At 38.7% G+C, this 21,328-nt stretch overlaps 1 protein-coding gene and 1 long non-coding RNA gene across 2 annotated transcripts; one reads left to right on the top strand and one right to left on the bottom strand.

Annotated features, from left to right (window-relative positions):
• The first annotated feature begins 47 nt into the window (after positions 1–47).
• On the top strand, positions 48–9,099 carry foxk2a (forkhead box K2a). Its single transcript, XM_052570575.1, has 9 exons — positions 48–527; positions 1,458–1,652; positions 2,822–2,963; positions 3,108–3,254; positions 3,825–4,018; positions 4,248–4,444; positions 4,839–5,120; positions 5,668–5,868; positions 7,467–9,099. Exons 1-9 carry the CDS (start codon positions 235–237, stop codon positions 7,616–7,618), a joined length of 1,803 nt encoding a protein of 600 aa, XP_052426535.1. The 5' UTR covers positions 48–234; the 3' UTR covers positions 7,619–9,099.
• A 1,559-nt stretch (positions 9,100–10,658) lies between these two features.
• Positions 10,659–12,745, bottom strand: LOC127969023 (uncharacterized). The gene is made up of 2 exons (XR_008156209.1): positions 11,930–12,745; positions 10,659–10,897 (listed from the first exon to the last, which is right to left on the bottom strand). It is a non-coding gene; the product is annotated as an uncharacterized LOC127969023 (long non-coding RNA).
• Positions 12,746–21,328: the final 8,583 nt, after the last annotated feature.

Consider the following 21,328-nt stretch of genomic DNA (forward strand, 5'->3'; position numbering starts at 1 on the left):
GCTGTCAATCAACCCGACCCCGCCTCCAGGATTTGTTTGGTAGCGTTTACCGTTTTCTCATTCTCTCTGTCGCGGCTGTGGGTTGGAGCCGCTGTCCCTCGGCTGGCACGTTCCTTCGTGTTTATTTCTCATTCTTTGATTCGATCCCCCCCACTAAATTCTGCAAGCAGCCCTCCCGACCGAGCATCAGCCGTCTGCTGCCTCATTTTGATAGTCTCAAGAGTAATAATAAAGATGGCGGTGAGCGGGATGTCAGGGTCGTTTGTCGCCCGGCTCGAGGGCCGAGAATTCGAGTATCTGATGAAGAAGCGCTCGGTCACCATCGGTCGGAATTCGTCACAAGGCTCCGTGGACGTGAGCATGGGCCATTCGAGCTTTATTTCACGGAGGCACCTCGAGATTTTCTCCGCCGGCGAGGATGGAACGGGAGGCGGAGATTTCTACCTTCGATGCCTCGGCAAAAACGGGGTGTTCGTGGACGGGGTGTTTCAGAGACGAGGGGCTCCTCCTCTCCAGCTTCCCCGCATGTAAGCTAACGACTGTCGGTTTGAATTAGACCGGCGCCAGCCGCGTGAAGGCGTTTGCGACGATCGCTCGCGGTATTTGTTTTGTTTCGCGAGCAGCACGTGTTGATAATGACAACCGCCACTTACGCACGTCTCGCGGTGCAGCCGTCGATTAGCACAACAGCTAACCGTTCCCCTCAGTCTGTTTACACAACACTAGTCGCCTAAAGCATGACAAATTTCCTTTAAGATTCCAGATGGTCAGTGTGTTTTGGGTTCATTCGGTTCCTGATGCCCTCAGCTGACCCAAATCGCGGAAGTTAATAAAATATGACGTATGCCTGAGGCACTGATTAAATGAAAGAATAGGAAATGGTCATCAGAAACAATAGCCTGGTTAATAGAATTCATGTTTTTATGCACTATAATTTTAATAATCTATTGTAGTCATGCGTTTTAACGCACTATTTTGACCTTGCATTCAGTGTATTGCTTGCATGACTTAAAAGCTGCATTTGGTACGTTAATTTACATTTATAGTGATTCCATTTTTAAATGATTTTGTTTTGTTTAATGGGTGGCAAGTTATGGCCTTGTGTTTTGTTGTTGCAGAGGAGTGCATGTATATCAGACGAGCTTCAAATCATAGTTATTAATTCCACTTAGTTCACAGCTGAGCATTTTTTATTTCATGCTTTATATATGATGTGATATGTGAACGAGCTGCAGGGTTAATCTGTTAAATGGTGGATAAAGGTTTAAATATATTTCTGATGGTTAAATGTGTCTGTTGTGTAATCGGGTCAAGCAGGTGTCCATATATAAACCCGGCTCTACTTTTGTGTTCTGTTGCTGGCTGGTTTGTGAATCAGTATGTCTGCTGTATTTTTAATATGCTACTCCATCAATGCGTAAGTGGCTGAGATTCCAGCTCTGTTCTCTGTTTTGTAGGTGCACTTTCCGATTTCCCAGCACAAATATCAAAATTACATTCACTGCCTTGTCCAGTGACAAAAGGGACCGCAGGAACGCGCCTGAGTCTCCTGTGAAAGCGGTCCAACCCCAAATCTCGCCGCTGACCATCAACATTCCTGACAACATCGCCCACCTGATGAGTCCCCTGCCGTCTCCAACAGGTACAATCAGGTAAGCGCATCTGCTTCAACTTCCTTGTCTCATCATCTCATACTGACCCTTTATCCAAAGGCCTTATTCTAACATTTGCATTTATAGTGGTAATTTAGCAGATGCTTTTATCTAAAGCGACTTAGAAATTAGGACAACAGAAGCAATCAAAACCAACCAAAGAGCAATAATATGCAAGAGCTATGACAAGTCTTTAAAACAAGCAGTTAAAAAACGAATAGAGAGTGGAAGTATTATTTTATAGATAGTTAGAGGGTCAAATAAAGATGGAAGAGATGTTTTTAGCTTTGCTTCTTGAAGATGGCTAAGGACTCATCTGCTCAGATTGAGTTGAGTTGAGTTTCCCAAATTCCGTTTGGGAAAAAATGGGGTATATACAAAGGGTATTTACTATTAAAAATAAAACATGGAAGAAATGTTGTGTGATTATTCCTTTAAAAAAATGTTTGTTTCATTTTAGTAGTAGTAGTAGTGGGCTATGTACATTCTGCTGAACAATAGCAATAGTACAATTGGCAAATACTTCTCATTAAATTAAACCAGACTTTTATTTTGACGGGTTACAGTACCTTTACAGTTCTGTGTATGTGCTACTACAGCATATGATGTGATATGACGCTAGTTTTATTGAAATCAAATGGTCAGATGCTCATGAAGTGACTCTCAGAGCAGTTCTGGAGATGTTCCTCATGTGTTTTCATCCTTATTTGGAGAGACGACAGATGCTGAAATTACTGCGATTAATTTTTAATTCTGCGCTATTCATTTGCACAGACATGCAGAACATGCAGGATTCATATTTAAATAGTTTACCGGCTTAATATTTGCAGATATTAGTCCATATGATGATTTGATGTAAGTGCAATGACCTACTTTTGATTAATTCATTCAAAATTTGACAAATTCTGTGACATTCCGTGTTAAACTGTAAATTCTGTTTTTATGACTGGATTCCACGATTCCGTCTGCGTTTTCTGCATCGCGGAATTCATAGGACACTATTAGTGTAAAAGTCTGTGAACGTGATTTTGTGCTTCTTTAGGATGTCACAGTAATGCACCGTTCACTTACAGAACACAGGCTTCTAGAGGAGACACTTAAGTGTCATTAGGATGTTTTTTTTTATTTTTATAAATCATGCTAATTTGTAATTTTTTTTTTTTTTTCAGCGCTGCCAACTCCTGTCCGTCAAGTCCCCGAGGTGCGGGACTGTCCAGTTATAAAATGGGTCGAGGTCTCACAGCTGAACTGATCAATGAAAACTCCCAATCTGAAAATGACAAGGAAGCGTCTGGAGGAGACAGTCCAAAAGTACGAGATGTTTAAAAAATGCATGCAGCCGTGTAGAATAATGATGTCTTGTATATCACTCTTCCTGTGGACATTACTGAACCAGACTGGTCTAATCTGAAATGCAGTAACCTGTCCCAATGCTCTTTTTCTTGTCTTTAACAGGATGACTCCAAGCCTCCTTACTCGTATGCACAGCTTATTGTTCAGGCCATCACAATGGCTCCAGACAAACAACTAACACTGAATGGAATATATACACATATTACTAAGAATTATCCATATTACAGGACAGCAGACAAGGGCTGGCAAGTGAGTGTCAATCAGCTCTTCAGACTGTTTAGTCATTTAATGTAATTAGTCATATGCATTCATTATACAGCATTGGTAGGAAAAGTTTTTTTAATGGAGTTGAGTGTAACAAGCACTTGTTAGTAGTTTTCTGAATTAGTGAGAATATCTAAAGAGGTCATACCATGAGGAATCTCAATGCTTTCTTTGTGCTTTTGATATATATATATATATATATATATATATATATATATATATATATATATATATATATATATATATATATATATATATATATATATATACACATATACACACACAACTTATGTCAGATTGATAGGTACATCAAAGCATGATTATCTACATTTATAAGTTAAAGAAGATAAAGCTATTGTCTCTTAATGACCAAAGAGCTGAGAAGTACTCCAAAGCTCTGCTCTACTGACTATGTGTCAGCTCTGCAGACCCCTTTTTTCCACGTTGTTTCTTTTTAATTGCTTCGTCCTTACAAATAACAAATTCAATTAAATTTGTACTTTAAGCGGCTGCGAAAACATTAACCCTTTTGTTGCTTTTTTTTAACTCTCCTAGAACTCGATCCGTCACAATCTATCTTTAAACCGCTATTTTATCAAAGTGCCCCGATCTCAAGAGGAGCCGGGCAAAGGCTCTTTCTGGAGAATAGACCCCTCATCTGAGGGAAAGCTCATCGAACAAGCTTTCCGCAAGCGCAGGCCGCGCGGTGTGCCCTGTTTTAGGACCCCACTCGGGCCACTCTCATCCAGGTAATCATTAGTATTCTTCCCGTGTTGTTATTGTAAGACTGTTATCATTTTAGATGAATCGTGCCTAAATTGTAATCACTCTTTGTAACAAACAGACTTAAATTGCTATTTTATGGTGGTGTGGGTCCCAGAGATTGAATGCTTGCTTCCCATGCTTTTAAACAAACAGACCTTAATGAACAATGTCACTTGAGTTTATTCATTAAGTTTGCTTCCTGTTGCGTCTCAGGAGCGCTCCAGCGTCTCCTAACCACACAGGGGCACTGTCGGCCCACTCCAGTGGCGTTCAGACCCCAGACAGCTTATCAAGAGAAGGCTCGCCTGTTCCTATGGACCCGGAGCCCACACCTGCCTCCACTCCTGCTCCAGCCATTCAGCCCAAATTAGCAGTCATACAAGAGGCTCGCTTTGCACAAAATGCTCAAGGTAAGGTCATTCCTCATGCACGAGTTCATAGTTGAGTTTAATGTTCACATATCAGCCTAATTTGGTTCATTGGTGAATCAGATCAAATCAGTTTTGAAGCATCCTTATCCAGCTATCACAAAATGCCTGGAAAAGTCATGGAAATCCATTAGTGAGAAACTATGGAAGCCTTTAATGTAATAAACCCATTGGACTTGTTTTATCACATTTACTGTTGTTTGCTCACTGTATAAATAAACCTGTAAATATGTAGCGTCCTTAAGCATCTCTCTAAAATATAATCATCATGTGTGGGGCGTTGTTCTAGAGCACATTACAGAGCAACCCAACATTCAGATTGTGTTTTCCCACTGCTGGTTGGCTGCATTTGAACCAAACGTATGTTTCCACACAGGTTCGCCTCTCAACACCCAACCGGTTCTCATCACAGTTCAGAGGCAGCTACCGCAGACCATCAAACCTGTGACCTACGCCGTCGCCACACCGGTGTCCACCCCCACATCCCAGCAGCCCGTCATGCAGACGGTCCATGTGGTGCATCAGATCCCTGCGGTTTCCGTTGCGACAGTAACCGGACTGTCTACAGCTAACACACACATGGCAGAGCCGGTGTTTACCCAGTCCAGCGTCATTAAAGCAGAACCGCATGAAAACGGAGAGCTCCAGGAGCTCAAAGGTGAGCATGCAGAATTAAGGTCTGTACAGACTTAAAGCCTGTATATTAAACACACATGCTTCATTTTGTATTTTTCAAGTTATAAAAGTGAATCATTGATCAGAGTGATTTTTTTTTCGTTGATTTACATCAATGACAGACTGCAGCAGGTTTCACTTTAAAAGCAGCGTTATTTATTTGATGCCAGCTTGGTGTTTCCCGGACTTTAGATGCTATTTCTTGTCCATGTATCTATTCATTTGGTGAAAAGCCTTGTAATCAGTGGTCTGACTCTCTTCCTTAAATGTTGTCTGAATTTGTTCGTCCATGTTGGCTCAAAGCCATTTGCTGAATTATGTTTTTTTTTTTTTTTATCCGAGTTTAACTCTAATCAATATTTCACGTCCAGTTCTTTACTTATGTGGCAAGTAGCCATGTAATGAGCAGGATAATGTATATCCGGTGTTTCATGAAGGGGTTTGGATTAAGGCTGGCTGGATGTCGATTAACCATTTCAGATGTCAGAGAGAGTGACTAATCTTTAATCCTGTTTTTACATTTTTCTCAGTGAAAGTGGAGCCGCTGCCTGCTATTACAACCACTTCTATAGGTGGGACAGGTCGCATTCTTCAGACGTCCCAGTCCAGCCCAATACAGACAATTACTATAGTGCAACAGGCTCCCATTGGCCAGCATCAGCTGCCCGTCAAGGCCATCACTCAGAACGGGACGCATGTGGTCACTGCTGTCCAAGGATCTGGCAATACAGGTCAGGAACCAACGTCTGCATTATCGCTATGTATTTACATTATAATCACAGCCAGGATTCATAATTTATATGGCATAACTTAGAACATTTATTAAAGCTGGGTGGTTATATCTTAATTTCAACTAGAGTTTTTACTTATTTTTGTAGTGTTACAAATCTAATGCAATCCATGCTTCCCTTAATGTTTCATTTAGTTGTATCTTTCTTAATCTATTTTTTATTTTAATTGTGTTGGTCTAGGTGTGAATAACGTTGTTTTAAAGGGGTTCTGAACAGAGAAACCAAAATTCCCTTGATCTTTTGAAATATAAGAGGTCATTGTGCTATGAAATCATCCTGTAAGTTTCAGAACTCAAAACTAAAGCGGTCTAAAAACTAAAATTATATGCATTGCCTTCCTTCTGATCCCAACGTTACAATGAATGTTGGGATCATTATCTTTATAATGTTTTAATGGGATTTTCAAAAAGATTGAAACTATAAAGCGATGCTGTGATGACTACATTGGATCTGAAAGTCATGTCGCTATTCTCGCTAATAGACTATTTATTTTCAAACAAGACCTAAATATTGTTTGAAAGTCTTTTGATTCTTTATTGTTCAGTCAAACTTTACATGAGGGCTTCTTTAATTAACATTAACTGCAATTAAAAATTATTTGAAACCTTAGTTAATCTTCGGTTATTCCAATAATTAATAAAATCAAAAGAACTAATAGTTGTAATATTTTATTATTATTTATTTTTTAACCGAATAATAACTTCTGTAGCTAAATGTATGTATTTGTCATTGTGAATGTTAATGCATTAACTGAGATTAATTAATGAGATCTTGTTGTAAAGTGATACCTATTGGTCTTTATAAATCTTTTGCACTTTAATCTGTGTAAAATGTTTTATTTTATTCAGTTTTTTTTGTGTGTGTGTGTAGTATAGTGCTTCATTGTATTTTAAAGTTCAGTTATTTTTATATGAAAAGTTACTAAACCTGTTATACTGTTATTAATTTTTTTCCTGAATTTTAGTACCATGATAATACCTTGATAAAAGCTTTGCCAATTAATCGTAACATGAAAATTTGAATAATGATTCTTTGATTGATGGCTCTTGGGAATAATCGAAAATGTACATTCCTTGAATTATGAACATGTTTAAGCAAATCCACTGTTAAAAAGATAAAAGCTCTATAAATTTGTGATGTTTCCAACCTCAGTGAGTAATCTTACTAATCAATCATGATCTCACTCTTAAAATTATATTTCAAATTTTCTAATGAGGAAGACTAGTGTTAATGATGCAGAAAGCTCATTAAAGATATCTTAGCCTTTGAAGGAAGAAATGCTGCCCCTAGTGGTTGATTTTAGTGTTAGCTTTAGGGCAGGCAGGACAGTTTGCACACAACAGGAAAAGAGCTACGTTTTCACTAGTGCTCACAGGCTTCTGCTCCACACTTCTCTATATGGTTATGAATCTTCCCATCAGTACATTTGTGTTTTTACAAACTGATGTATTACAGTCGGCAATTTCTAGCTTTGAACCCAGAGCGTTGCTTTAGCTCGTCTTGCGCACAACTAACGCAATCCGTCTGCTTTTTTTCAGCGAGTCCTCTGCACATGCTGGCGACCCACGCCTCGGCCTCGGCATCTCTACCAACCAAACGGCAGAACGGAGACCAGGCAGAGCAGCCTGACACCAAAAGAGCCAAGACTGAAGACACGGCAGAGAGAGACAAGCAGAACGCCACTGACTAGGGCTCCCATGTCACGACCTTTGACCTCAACCCATTTTTAGTTTCTCCCCGCCTGCCACGCACCTGCTGCAGCCACATCACCTGTTAATGAATCTAAGGTGCCAAATAGTGAGGTGAGATGAAAGTCGGTGGATTTTGGAGAGAAGTAGTGATTAGAATCGGGCTGAGAGTAATGCGAGGTGGAGGAGTAAAGAGAGAGGTTGCTGTTCTGATAGAGGGACGGAGGGCCTTTTACATGATTAGGTAAATACTCACAGATATATGCACACACATATATTAATATAGCCTACTTGAAGTTATAAAATGAAATGTATTGTGGGTGTAACCCAGCAGAGAAGGTCTCCGTCTCTGTGAACTCTGGGCTGAACGTGAATGGAGAGCAAATAGACGAACATCCTTTGTGTTAGCGAACAAACGACCGGCCAATGATCGATAAACATATTAACGTAATGTCACGCATGTGTATCAGATGTGTGCTCCAGATTCCCATGGTCCCAGGTCTTGAACATTTGCATTCGACTGAAAAGACAGGTCAGATATGGACTTGCCAAACATCGTTTAACACCGATTAGCTCTTAAAATGTGAACCTGCTTCTTATTTCAGCTTCATATTCACAGATGGGAAATTTAGCGTTTTTTTTTCTTCTCTTGGGCAAAGGGAAATGTGGGGAGTTTTTTTTTTTTTACTTTATTATTTTTTTTCCTCCTGTTTCATGGCAGCTAGCTACCATGTCCACCTACCTAATGCAGTCTTTAGTAGATATGCAGTATTTTGTCGTATGTGTACTTTAGGATCTTATTTGTGTGTGTTTCCTGAGGCACAAATGCTCAACTTAACAGGCAGTGCAGAAGTAAGGTCATTTTGCTTTTGCTTTTTTTCCTTTTTGTTTTTAAAGACGTGGAAATGAATGTAGTTTCTTCATGTTTATTTTATCATCAAACTTTGTTTTTCTTTTTCAGAAAAAAAAAAAACACTATTGAGGGTTTGAGTTATTTGCTATTACATCAAATCAAAATGATGTTTACTCCCATCCTCTTTTTCATATTTTAACCAATAGCCTATGAGATAAATATATTTCCATTTGTACTTTAAAATATATCAGCTTGCATGAACGTGTTGAGAAAATGTGCTGTATCTGATTTGTTTCCTGACTGCAGGAAACTGCAGAAGATGAAAGAAGAAAAAAAAAAAGCAAAATAATATTTTATACAATTTGGGATCATTACTGCACTTACCTTTTTTTGATTCTGATATTTCCTTTCCTCCCCATTGTTTTTCCTTTTATATTCGAGATGTCGTTGGCTGTGTTTGTTATCTTTGTGTTGAAGTTGTCTTTGCCTGTTAATATTATTTTATTCTGTTCAAACAACTGAAAGAGTCTCACAGATAGTACATGTTCCACAAGGACAAATAAGTGGTAGATGTTGTTCAGCTTCAGTGGGTATATGCATTTTTTATAAATTAAATTAAAAACTCCATAATTTCTGTTCTGTATTTATGTGACCGCTGAAGAATATGATTTGCGTTGTCTAGATGGCACTGTACGACACTTCTGTGCAGGATGATATAAATGTTATCGCAACAGTCTCCAACATCTCCGAGCGAGAGAAAACTAAAACCAAGCCTCTTGTTCTTTTGTTATCAAAAGTAGGACAACAATAGCCGGCCCATTATTGTGAAAGGCTTTGTTGACCGTCCTTGTGGAGTTAAAGGACACCCAGAAGGGAGGGTTTGCCACAAAACATTAAGGACATGAATGATTTATTGTGAAATATACTACATTTTCTTTTCATGTTGTTGGTGATTAGTCATTGGAATCAGGTTAGGAAACAAAGGAAAATGATTCATGGATGAAGATTCTGTAGTTAAGTCTGTTGACAGAAACTTATTGTTAAATAGAAGGGTTCAACATATAATGAAGTGGAGTTAATTGTTGCTCAGAGTATCTTTTAAGTGTTCCGTATTTATTATGCATGTTTTTTTAGTTTTTAACCCAGTAGCCAGTATTTCTTCAAAGCTAACATTACCTTGTTAAAGGATAATTAAAGAGCCATATTCTGCAGCAGGACGGTCACAGTGACTGGAACAAGAGGATGTTTTCTTCTGCCGCATTCAATGTTTTTGTCGGAGGTGTTGGGATCATCTGATATCTCTCACACCTCAGGTGTTGATGGGAAACATGACCTGTTGTCCATCTGGGCCGTCTTGTTCTGCTTGTTGCACAGGTTGTCTAATTTCTTGACCGTGCTAATGAATTAATAATAGGAGTCTTGATTGTGTGAGGTCGTTTACATGAGCGCTATTTCAGCATGATTACTGACCTCTGTACTGCTGGAGTTTGAATGCATATCGAAACAAACCCCACGTCTGACATGTCGCAAAACAAGTCCTTCCACATAGGATTTTCATGACTTTCCAGTGGTTACCTTCCTCTCCCTTATCGTCCGTTTACTGTGATTGTGAAAGACTGGAGGATTTAATGGCTCGAATGTCCAGATACACAATAGCAGGGTGTGTCTTTAAACTCTTGTATTTGTCTGCCGGGTTTCTCTCCGTTTGTAATCCTAATGTTAGGTGAAAAGCAATGATTTAGCAGTGTTTGATAAGAGTACGTGTATAATTCACAACTGACTGTGTTTCTAGTAAACACACCGAACAGGTCTTCAGTCCGTTCCTGTCATTGGAGAGCTGCAAGATGGAAAAAGAGCGAGACGCTTCCAGGTGAACAGGTTTCCTGAAAAGATCCGGGTCTGAGCCTAAAATACTTTGAGCCCAATAAAAGTCAGCGGAGGAATATTTGTAATGCTTGTTTTAACAGAGTTCAAATAGTAGTTCATGCACAACTGCATATGCCTGCCAGGGCTGTATGACTAATAACAAACAAGATATTTTACATAATCGTAAAACCGGAATAAAGGGGTTATATAAAACAATGCAGACATTTCAGAAGAATAAAATCAAATAAGATTTGTTAGAAATAACGAGAAGTTTCCGTATTGTGTTAAATAACAAAAAAACAAGTAGCTAACTGGACGAATAATTTATTTTCTGAAAACTTTATTTGATAAAGATGAATACAAACATAAAATCTTAAATTAAACTTTCACTCCACGAGATAAAAGTACAAATGTATTAATCATGTGTAAAGTGCTCATTGAAAATCCCTGATTAATGACTTCATTTCTCAGTCAGTCCAAATATGAAGGTTTGGTTAAAACATCCCAGTCTCACTGCTGCTTTTCCTCGTCTTAGACTCTGACGGACAGAAGTAAAATGCACCTGAGAGGAAATAAGAACAGCATCAAGTTTCATAAGTGTACAATATCCTCAAGACAACAAATACTCATGGAATACACATTGTTAGGGTACAGGTGTGAAATATTATGTTAACGGTGCTTTTCAGCAATGCTTAAAAAAAGTCTCAGGTCCACAACAGCCACGACACTTGATATAAATATATTTGTCTTTTTTTGTAAATCAATAGGCCCTCAATAAGTTGTACTTATAGCTACAGTGAGCTTGATCTTGTAAAGTTAAGTAATCAACACCAAACTGCAATATGACCCTGAAGCAAATACTATGGAGGCCATTCCTGTTATGTTTTGTTATGCCCCGTCCCTCTCTCTGTTTCTTTTTGGGCTATATATATATACACACACACACACAAAGGTGTCACTGCAGAAACTTCATTTTCTCAACATTCAACATTTTCTCGCAAATACCATTCTAATTTTTAAGTGAATTTGATTCACTTTCGACTTTGATACCATCCCTATTTAAAGCCCCAGTGTCCGAAAGATCAGATCGATAGATGTGCAGTCAGTGGACAGATAGAAAAACTGTGAATGTCTGCAGAATGAAGTACTAATTAACAGATTTCAGTCTTCATAACATCAGTTTTAGTGGTTTGTCTAAGTACAAAACACTCTATCCAGTTAGATAAAATTATATAAATCAGTAGGATATATATATATATATATATATATATATATATATATATATATATATATATATATATATGTATAATCTCGAAATGAGCAGATGACACTTTAATATTTCGACTAACTCTCAATTTCTACTTTAGCGATACATTTCCATCCTGTTTATTTACTTGCCCCCCATAGGCTAAATCAACTTCTAATAATTCAAGGCCAGTGAGTAGGCGATTTATTAAAGTCGGCTATAGATTTTCGTAATATAAAGATATTATCATATTCTACAGCACAAGAAAAGTTGTAAAAGAAATTGCTCAAGACGAATGTCCCAGGTTATTCTCTAAAATGAAGGGATAGCAGGTAAGTGTCACCGTACCAGTCGCTGTTCAGAGAAATCTCTCCGCCTTCCCGCAGCTCTGCAGGAACATCTCGGGGTTCTTCAGGATCTCCAGCTCCACGGTCTTCTCAGTCGGTGGCGCGTCGGAGCTTCGGTCGTACGCTTCATTCACGCGCCCCGCGGTTCCGGAGTTTTCCCACGTTATCCGCCTCGGAGCGTGATGTGTCACATCGCCGTTCAACGACTTCTTAATGTCATCCATGCACTTCTCGCCGTTCATCCTCTTTTTGGACAGTCGCTCCGAGAGCTTCCTCGCCCAGTGCGCAAAGTTATCAAAAGTCCTCTTCTCCACATCCTCAGAGGAAACTCTAATATTCCCAGTGTACCACATGATCCACCAGAAAAGACTGAGAAAAACTATTAAAGAGCCTGTGTAGATTAAGAAGTCTCCGTAAAATCTGCCGTCCAATCGCAGATTGGCAAAAACACCGACCAAAACCAAAGCAAACCCGATTATATCAAATGTAATCCCGAGGACAAATAACGCGGCGCAGCCTCCGATACACTTCGGAGCCATTGCACACCTACATGAAACAACGGGACTAAACGGGCTCGTACTTCTCTGGCACTTACTTTTCTTTACACCTGTGATATACACCTGTTCGGAGCCCCGCCCTCTAGCCTGTGACGTCAACAGAACTAACGCGTGTACGCGCAGAGTTATTTTGAGGAAACTAAACGTGCCATATGAACGCTTTACAAATGTGTAGCTGCAGTCAGTGTTTGTAGCGCAAAGTCATGGGTTTCATTACCATTAAGTAGATGAGTGCAAACAAACAAACAAACAAACAAAAAATAATGTTAAAAAACTTTTGTGTGAAAATTATTTTTATACACCAAAATTGCGACAACCTCTCGGTTGACTGACTGTTATTATTCCTAACACTCCTTACCATTGAGATCACCAATGTGTGTGGGGGAAAAAAAAAAGAATGATTTAGAAAATTAGAGATGTGTGATGAAAAATTAAGGTAAATTTAATGTACATTTTCTAGCTGTATATTTAAAGATTGTACAAATAATATTCGCAAGTGTTTACGATACAAACATCCTAGCGATGAACTATCGAAAGAAACGACAACGATATTTTATTTGAAAATATACAAATAAAATAAAGCCGTTGCTAACATGGTCTGACCGGCAGATGGCGCTAATGATCTTCGCAAACCACGAGCAACTGCAGACATGCATTTTGTAAGAATAAAATAATTTAAAAAGGCACCACAAAGGGAGCAAAAACATTCATTTATATCTTCTTTTCTAATGTATGAGTGCATATGAGCTCATTATAACAGCCTTTTCTTGTATTAAATAATCAATGTGAGAAGTAAAAGCATGCCTCAGTAATGTTTCATAGATTCCCACCACACCGTGGAGATCTTCCTCCAGAAATGAGCAGCTGGCATTCAGAGTGATGATGCCAGAGGATACAATATTTTGACTAGGGACAAGCATAATAAGGTGTTGGAAATAATTAAGTCCTGCGGGACAAAAGCTAGTAAAAAACTTGCTTTTTTTCCCCTCGAACTGTTCATAGAAGACATTCAAGAATTGAGTGGAACGTTAGGGTGAAAGAAAGCGACAGTCTTTTCCTGACAGCAGTATTATGTTAACAATGCATGCAGATGTTCATGTGTGAGTGACAGGATGAAGACGAGCTCTGTGACGGATCATATGTTAAATACAGCTGTAAAACTGTCCCTTGAAGTCCTCACCCGTCATGTGGAGAAGATGTTTTTTGTCATTTACCTGAATTCAACCTCAACTTGCTGTTTTGTGCTGCAGTTGTTGAACTAAGAGAAGCTAAACTCTCCGTATTTGTCATAGACTGCATTGCAGGGTCAGAGTGGCCATTTTGTTGGAAGCTGTGAAATTCACAACAGCTTTACATTATGTTGTGTATCGAGCTAATCATTTATGTGAAGGACAGTAGATCATTCATTACTCAGAGGAAAAGATTGTGCCCATGCGCTTTTAATAGTCTGAATCTGCAGCCTATGGAAATGTTTAAATTAATAATTCTTAAAAAAAAAAAAAAAAGTTTTTACAACAATCCCGACAGCTTGCAGCAGTAATGTTTCTGTTTCTCCCAATCAATAGATGACGTTTTCTGCATTAAAACATTTTGTAACATCTAAAATTGTTGTAATGCATTCTTTGGCAACACTTTATTCTGATTGTCCACTTTAGGCATCCTATTAACTATAAGGAACCTTGCAACTACATTTCAACTAATTCTCATTACTTTGCAACTACATGTCTACTAACTCGAGAATATCTAAAGTGGACTATTAAAATAAAGTGTTACCCATTCTTCTGTTTTGTGAGCCCCCCACACACTCATCACATCAGTCTCTCATGGCCTTTCGTCCTCAAATCACTAATGCAAGCTTTTACAAGATCTCCTTGGGTTCTAAAGCCTATTGGAAATGATGTCAAATATTTATTTTTTTCAGAACAGCTTTTGCAGAGAACAGATCGGCGCTGCATAATTCAGCGTCAGAAGATGAATGGAGACATAGACATCACACAGCGATCGCTCAGAGCTTGATCTCATTACAGGAGAGATTCTCAGCAGAAGAACCAGAGCCGAGCACCAGATGTAACAAGACAAATGCTTTCTAATCAGGCCTCAGAATGGACCTCCGTTTACAGCAGGTGGTCCAAAACTTCACATTTCAAAATGTCAGATCTCAGCGCTCAGAGCTGGGGATCTTTCCAGAGCGTCTGCCTTCCTCCAAGTCTTGATTTCCCAAAGGATCTGTAGTCCTGACACGCTTGAGCTTCCCCGAGCATTTAAGCAGACATGCCTGTTCTGCTATCAAAGGCATTGTTGCTCCCCGTTTCGCTTTTTCTACGCCTCTTACCTGCATCTTCCCCAAATCCGGGGATGTTTTATATAAGAAATGACAGCCTGTGAAAGTAATTTGAGGAATCAGATGGTCCCCGGGACGAGAACTGCATTGCGTAGGCTACCAGTGAGTCTGCGGGCTTCATATCAAGGATATAGTCAAGCTGCAAGGCTGTAATTTCTAGATCAGACTGTTGACGCTGCGGGCGAAGTGTGGGAGAACTGTTTTCTTTGTGTCTTCCTTGGGGTCAAAGTGCACTGGTTCATTACATCAGTCCGAGGTTGTTTATCTATGGATGGCCACGCGGCTCAAAGCTCTCATATTCGCTGAGTGTTTACATTCATGATCATCACCTCCCTGTGAGCGTTCAATATCAGCCGTGCCACAACCGCAGTGCAATAATTCAGAAAAAGGAGTGGGAAGAGGCTAATTTGTTTTTTTATTATCCGTCTCAGTAATGGCTTACTGGGTAGGATTTGTGTGGCTGTTGAAGAAATCCTTCGAATAATAGCTAAAGTGTATGCGTGTGTCGTTTTGCTGTACGTATGGAAGCGTGCCAACAAAGCCATGTATCTCATCTGACAGCGGCGTGATAAACGTCACTTCTTCTCGTGTTTTAATCAAGCTGAAAGACAATCCGTGCGCATGTTTTCATTGGCGGGTCTCAGTTAGACGGGCTCGACTGACTGGATGCAGATCGAATACATGTGTTTAGTAACAGAATGCATCTTCCCACCCTGCAGCAGCGTCGAGTGCAGCTCTGTCCTGTTCAACCCACACACAAAAGTTGATCCCCACGCGTTTGATTTAGCAGATAATCACAAGGCCTGCAGCTCGCGGAGAGAAAGAGAGATCAGTCTTATCTCGCCCAACAGATCCTCACACAGCAGGTTTATCTAAACCCGCGGTTGATTCATCCATCTGTGATGATTATGATTTTGTCATCATTCCTGGCTATTCTTTTTAAAGCTCGAGGGATATTTGTGTATTGAAGCCCACGTGAGGCGCTTGGCTGCATGTACGTGATTAAACCCTATTGGTACGACAAGGCTAATGTATCTTCTGCCTGCCGACAGGTATCCTGAACTGTGTTCCCAACTGAAACTAATGGAGTAAGACTTAAACCACTGCATTCATCAGGAGCCAACTTCAATTTACAACCTGTTAAAAGAAGAAAAGAGCGATCTTTATCTTGAAGACTAAAAGACAATAAGCTTCAGATAAATCACAGGCATAAACATGATTGCTGATTAGCCGCAGAATGTATTCTCTCATGTGATTGGACAGAAATCTGCGTATTGCAGGATGAATACATCAGCGCTGAGGATGTTAAGTAAAGAAGCTTTTATCTTCCGGCTAATGTTTTGTCAGGTACTTGACGCTGCCTGGTTTCTCGTGAGACATTTGCTATTGAAATGGCCTTACAATCTTTCTTATAATCTTTAATATCTAAAAACATCTTTCCTTGGAGACAAAACAAGTCGAGTGCCTTCCTTCCAATTTTCAGAAGTGAATTTCTCATCCGATGTTTTGTCTTGAGTATCGCAGACACATTCTTTTGCATCATCTTTTATTTCTTTGTTGTGTTTCTCCTTGCAGATCATAAATGAGGCTCTTATCTCTGAATATTGCGTTAAGCAGACAGTGCGCTTGTGCTGAGAAATTAAAATAATAATTTAAGGACAAACCCGATTTAGACACGTTTCTGGGGGCAGTTTTAAAATTGTCTTATTGTTTTGTGCTGGGATTAAATAACATGAGCGTTTTGATCTTACAGTTTATGATTTACAGCTACATTTTCTATTCTTGCTCTGAATTTCATCTTTTCATCTAAGTTAGGATGTAAAATCTCTGATTAGGGATGCATGAAATATTACTGTATGTTATCAGATGATAGAGGTTCAAGTTTAAATTACAGGTAATGGACTAAATTGGATATTCAATCTTGCATGCTTATTTCCATCATTTTTGAATTGAGGTTACCTTTTCATCATATAACACTTACTTAAAGTTTATATTAAAAAACACTAATCATTTAAAAAGTGTAATAGATTATAGAACACATTTACAATTAACTAAGGGTTTAGGGTTCAGCTTATTAATGTTAAGTTTAAGTGTAAGGTAGGATTAAAGGATCTTAAATACAGTCATGCAGAATAAGGCATTATTATATGCATTATACGTACTATTAAACAGCCAAAATGCTAGTAATATGCATCCTAAAAAGTTTTTAGCATGATTTGAGTTATAGAAGCAATGTCCAAAACATTGTTGTCAGGTTTTATTGCTGAGTTGAAGACATGTGGTATAGGAATGCAGTCCAATGTCTTGACCTAATTCAGATATTTACAATAGATAGAGCTACTCACATAATGAAAATAGGAAACTGCTGCACAATAACTGACTTGCCTTAAAGGGACTTCCAGTTTATTCCTGTGCTTCTTCTGAAGTATCGGAGTCTATTTTTTTAATCAGGTAGATTTTCCTTTGGAGACAGCCTGCCATAGATACAGGGCTGGAATTTATGAGATTCTTCGCATTCTGAAAACAAACAATCATATTTTGCCTTGAATACAGCGTGGAAGATAATTTAATTGGACTGAAGTGTGCAATTTGACACTTCACCGCTGCGGCTTTCATTTGAAAACATCAGTATGATAAGCTAGTGCTTCATTGATCTATTCTGAGTTGTTTTAACCGTTGTCTGTTTAATGAGTCTGCAGAGCTAAGCTCTTTTCATTTATTTGGGGACTAAGGGATCTGGGCATGAATAATCACTTCATAAGTATGATAGTAACAAAAGCCATTTGTTATATATGTGTATTCATATCGGCAAATACTCTAGTTTACCCAAGGATCAAGTTGTTTTGAATTAGCATCATTGTGCTTTGAAGCATGCACCCAATGTAATTACGATCCTCACAACGCCTGTATCTGTGCGTCAAGGACATGTGGCAAAACCCCATCAGGAACGGGGCGAAGGTCTGGCATAATGTGATTTCAGGCAACATTTATGAGAGACCTACCTGTCAGATACTCACCTGAGTCTGACGTAAACAGGGTTCACGTCTGGAGACGAGGCTTCTGTGTTTAGCTACGCCACCTGGAGATGTCTAATTGTAAAATAAACCCTCTGACAGCTCAGAAGACGGACCATCTATCACATTTGTCCTCTGACTGTGGGATCTGGCAGGTTCGGTGGATGAGAGCAATTTGTAGTACTTCCCGCAGCCCACTGGGCCATGCCAAGACCGATTGGTGGACTTGGCCTTGTTCACAAAGCGTACAGCGTTTTAGGAGCTCCTCTGGCACTCAGTGAATGGATGCTGGCATAATCGTGTGAAGGACGACATTCCTGCTCCATTTTTGTGCTGCATTACTGGCTCAAATATCAATAACTGTATCCTACCTGTTCTCAAGGGAATGTCACCGTGCATATGTTTTTACAAAACCAGCGTAGCATTGCTTCAGTTTCCTGGTGAGATATGCTGAAAGTGTGAATTCTATTTAAACTGAATCCTAGGGAGCATACAAACTCAACAGAATGTGCCTTCAGTGGAGTGTGAATGGCTTAAATACATCAGAAATTGCTGTGTACACTTCTGGTGTTAAATGTTGCATTTGAAATTTAATTTCAATTAATCAATGAATCCAAGATGGTTTAAAGGTTACAGCCACTCGAATTCAGACTGTGTGCCCAAAAACGAAAGGATTTTGTTGCAGCCTTGTGTGCAGATATGCAAATTCTATGAATAGATGAATAGAAAAATAGAAATTTACATTAGTATCTACTTATTAAGGCCCAGGTGGCATAAAACTATATAAATATTGAACTAGAACATTATTTGGAAAGAAATTCAGCTTTTCAAAATGATTAAAGTCTCATATGTATTGGAATAAATGATGTGCTTCTACCACACAAACACTATCATACCTTTGTGCATAGAAAATACACAATTAAACGAGTAAAGCTTCTTAAACATTCATGTATGGACAACTACAGAGAAATATAAATGCTTATGAATATTTCAGATTAATACAAAATGTAATTTATGGAATGAATAGTTTGTTTCTTTTATCAAGTTAATTTTATCATTATTTAATTATTTCATCATTCAGTTTTTATTGTGTTTGCCATGGGACATCTGATGAAAAATATCTAAATAGTAGTAATGTGATTTGTGAATGACTGGAGAAACATTGTTTGGGTTCAATCTATGTGCTTGTCTTTAAATCAGCAACCACTTATAAACTTGTAACTTTTTTTTAATGACAGTGCAATGTTGTTTGTGAGCGTCATGTCTTAGTACGGCCTGTCGGCTGTGGATTACATGAATCATAAATCAGCAAATACAGCAATCAATGAAGCTGAACAACAACAAGCCAAATTTCACCTCCAACGCTGACATGCAGCTCCAGCTTGGCAAGAAAAGGTTAGAGCAATTAACTGAGTCATTGTCATCTCAGGACCCATAATTATCAGCACACATTTTCCTGAGCCGCGCCATTCACTTCGCAGTGTGGGGCAAACACGCATTATAACCACTGTCTCGGTTTAGAGCCAACAAAACGGATGACTTAAATTATTAAGACGTAGCAGAACACAATCATTTAATGTTTCCAGTGTCTGCGCCGCAGCGTGTGTATAATATATAAAGCGCTGCCACAGACGTTGGCAGGCAGACTCGATTGCAAGCAGCTTTGCTTGCTGGTCAGGTTTCCGAAAATTCCTCCAGCATGTACCTTAGTTATCCAGCTCACCCCAGCTTGGCCTTCATGAAAGGGCATCGTAAGACAGGAATACTGATAGGCCTCTGCCATGTTTCGGAGACCGAGTCTGAAGGGCCCAACAGGATTGAGGGCTGTGCTGTGTTAGAAAAGCCTTGTTGTTTCCAGTTTCCATGTAGCAGACTCTCTCTTGATTTAAAAAAAAAATGGAGGAAGAAAATCTTTTGTTATTTGTTTTTTAATGGTTAACCCGTGCCATCATTCATGAAATGCATGTATTTATTCTATGTATCTTCATTTAATTTTAAAATGATAGTTTACCCCAAAATTATCATTCTATCATCATTTACTCTCCTTCATGTCATGTCCTTCTGTGTGTTTTTTTTCCCTCCATACATGTCTAAGAGGACCAATGTTGTTTAGACAGAAATGTTTTTCAAAAATGTCAGAGGTTTGTGTGCGTAAAAGAAAACAGAATGATCATTTTTGGGTGAGCGGTCCTTTTAAATCAGCACAGTGTGTAAAAAGCTGAGCGAGGACGGTCTCAGTTGGACTCTGACAGCTCGCCTGATGTGCTGCTACTAAATAATCCCACAAACAGAGAGATGTGTTATGATTCATTCGCAGATTTGAATAGTTTCTCTCCGTCAGTCCTCACACATACAGAGCTGTTCACGAGGAGCCACACGAACACAACGCAGCACTGTTGATGATGTGGTCATCGTGTCAACTATGACTTGTTCACACAGAATGATCATTTTAGTGCATTTAGTCTTGTATTCAAGTCTGCTTGAAACCTTAACTTTGCAATTTATATGAATAGCATAGTTTGTTAATTATTAGTTTATAATAAGGCCTGTAGAAGCACAGAATTACTGTACTGATGTGAACTGATATATCAAGCTAGTAATAATGACAAGATAATGTGGATTTCTAGTTTAAGATAATAATGTATTGAAGTTTGTTAATGAGATCTTATAACACTCTGTCACAGTTGTAATAAACGTTAAATGGATAATTTACCCCAAAATGAATATTCTGTCATTAATTACTCACCTTCATTCCAAACCAGTAAGACCTTTGTTCATCTTGGGACACAGATGAAGATATTTTTTATTAAAAATCGAGACTTTTCTGACCCTGCATAGACAGCAACGGAACCACCAAGTTCAAGTCTCAGAAAGTTAGAAAGGATATTGTTAAAATAGTCCATGTGACATCAGTGGTTTAACCTTAATTTTATTATGCTATGTGAATACTTTATGTGCGCAAAGAAAATAACATAAATTGTTGAATACAGTCATTATTTATTTTGTATTAATTTTTTATTTAATTAAATTTTTTGTTTGTTTAAGAAGGTCTTGTACCTTCATCAAAATTGCGGTTGAACCATGATGTCACATGGACTATTTTAACAACATCCTTATACGTTTCTGAGACTTGAACATGGTATAGCTATGTTTCTGTCAATGCAGGGTCAGAGAGCTCACGGATTTCATCAATAATATCTTCATTTGTGTTCCGAAGATGAACAAGGGTCTTATGGGTTTGGAGTGACATGAGGCTTAGTAATTAATGACAGAATTTTCATTTTTGGGTGAATTATTAGTTTCACATATAAATATCGTAGAAGTTTTTGTTTAGGTCTTCCCTAAAGGGCATCAAAAGAAAGGGTTTTATCCATAAGTATACGTTATTCAGAACAGTAACTCACAGTAGTTTTGATTGTCTAAAGGATCAAATCGGATCTGAATCTCTCTGTGAATCTCCAGTATAAGGTAATAGCTGTCATGTGAAG

Source organism: Carassius gibelio, chromosome B12 (genome assembly GCF_023724105.1).
Source record: "Carassius gibelio isolate Cgi1373 ecotype wild population from Czech Republic chromosome B12, carGib1.2-hapl.c, whole genome shotgun sequence".
Lineage (NCBI taxonomy): Eukaryota > Metazoa > Chordata > Actinopteri > Cypriniformes > Cyprinidae > Carassius > Carassius gibelio.

Bases quoted from the DNA above. Each gene is read 5' to 3' on its own strand.
- foxk2a (XM_052570575.1), top strand. From the start codon at position 235: ATGGCGGTGAGCGGGATGTCAGGGTCGTTTGTCGCCCGGCTCGAGGGC. The intron at 3,255-3,824 runs GTGAGTGTCAAT...TAACTCTCCTAG, and splicing joins CAGCAGACAAGGGCTGGCAA to AACTCGATCCGTCACAATCT. The intron at 5,121-5,667 runs GTGAGCATGCAG...CATTTTTCTCAG, and splicing joins AGAGCTCCAGGAGCTCAAAG to TGAAAGTGGAGCCGCTGCCT.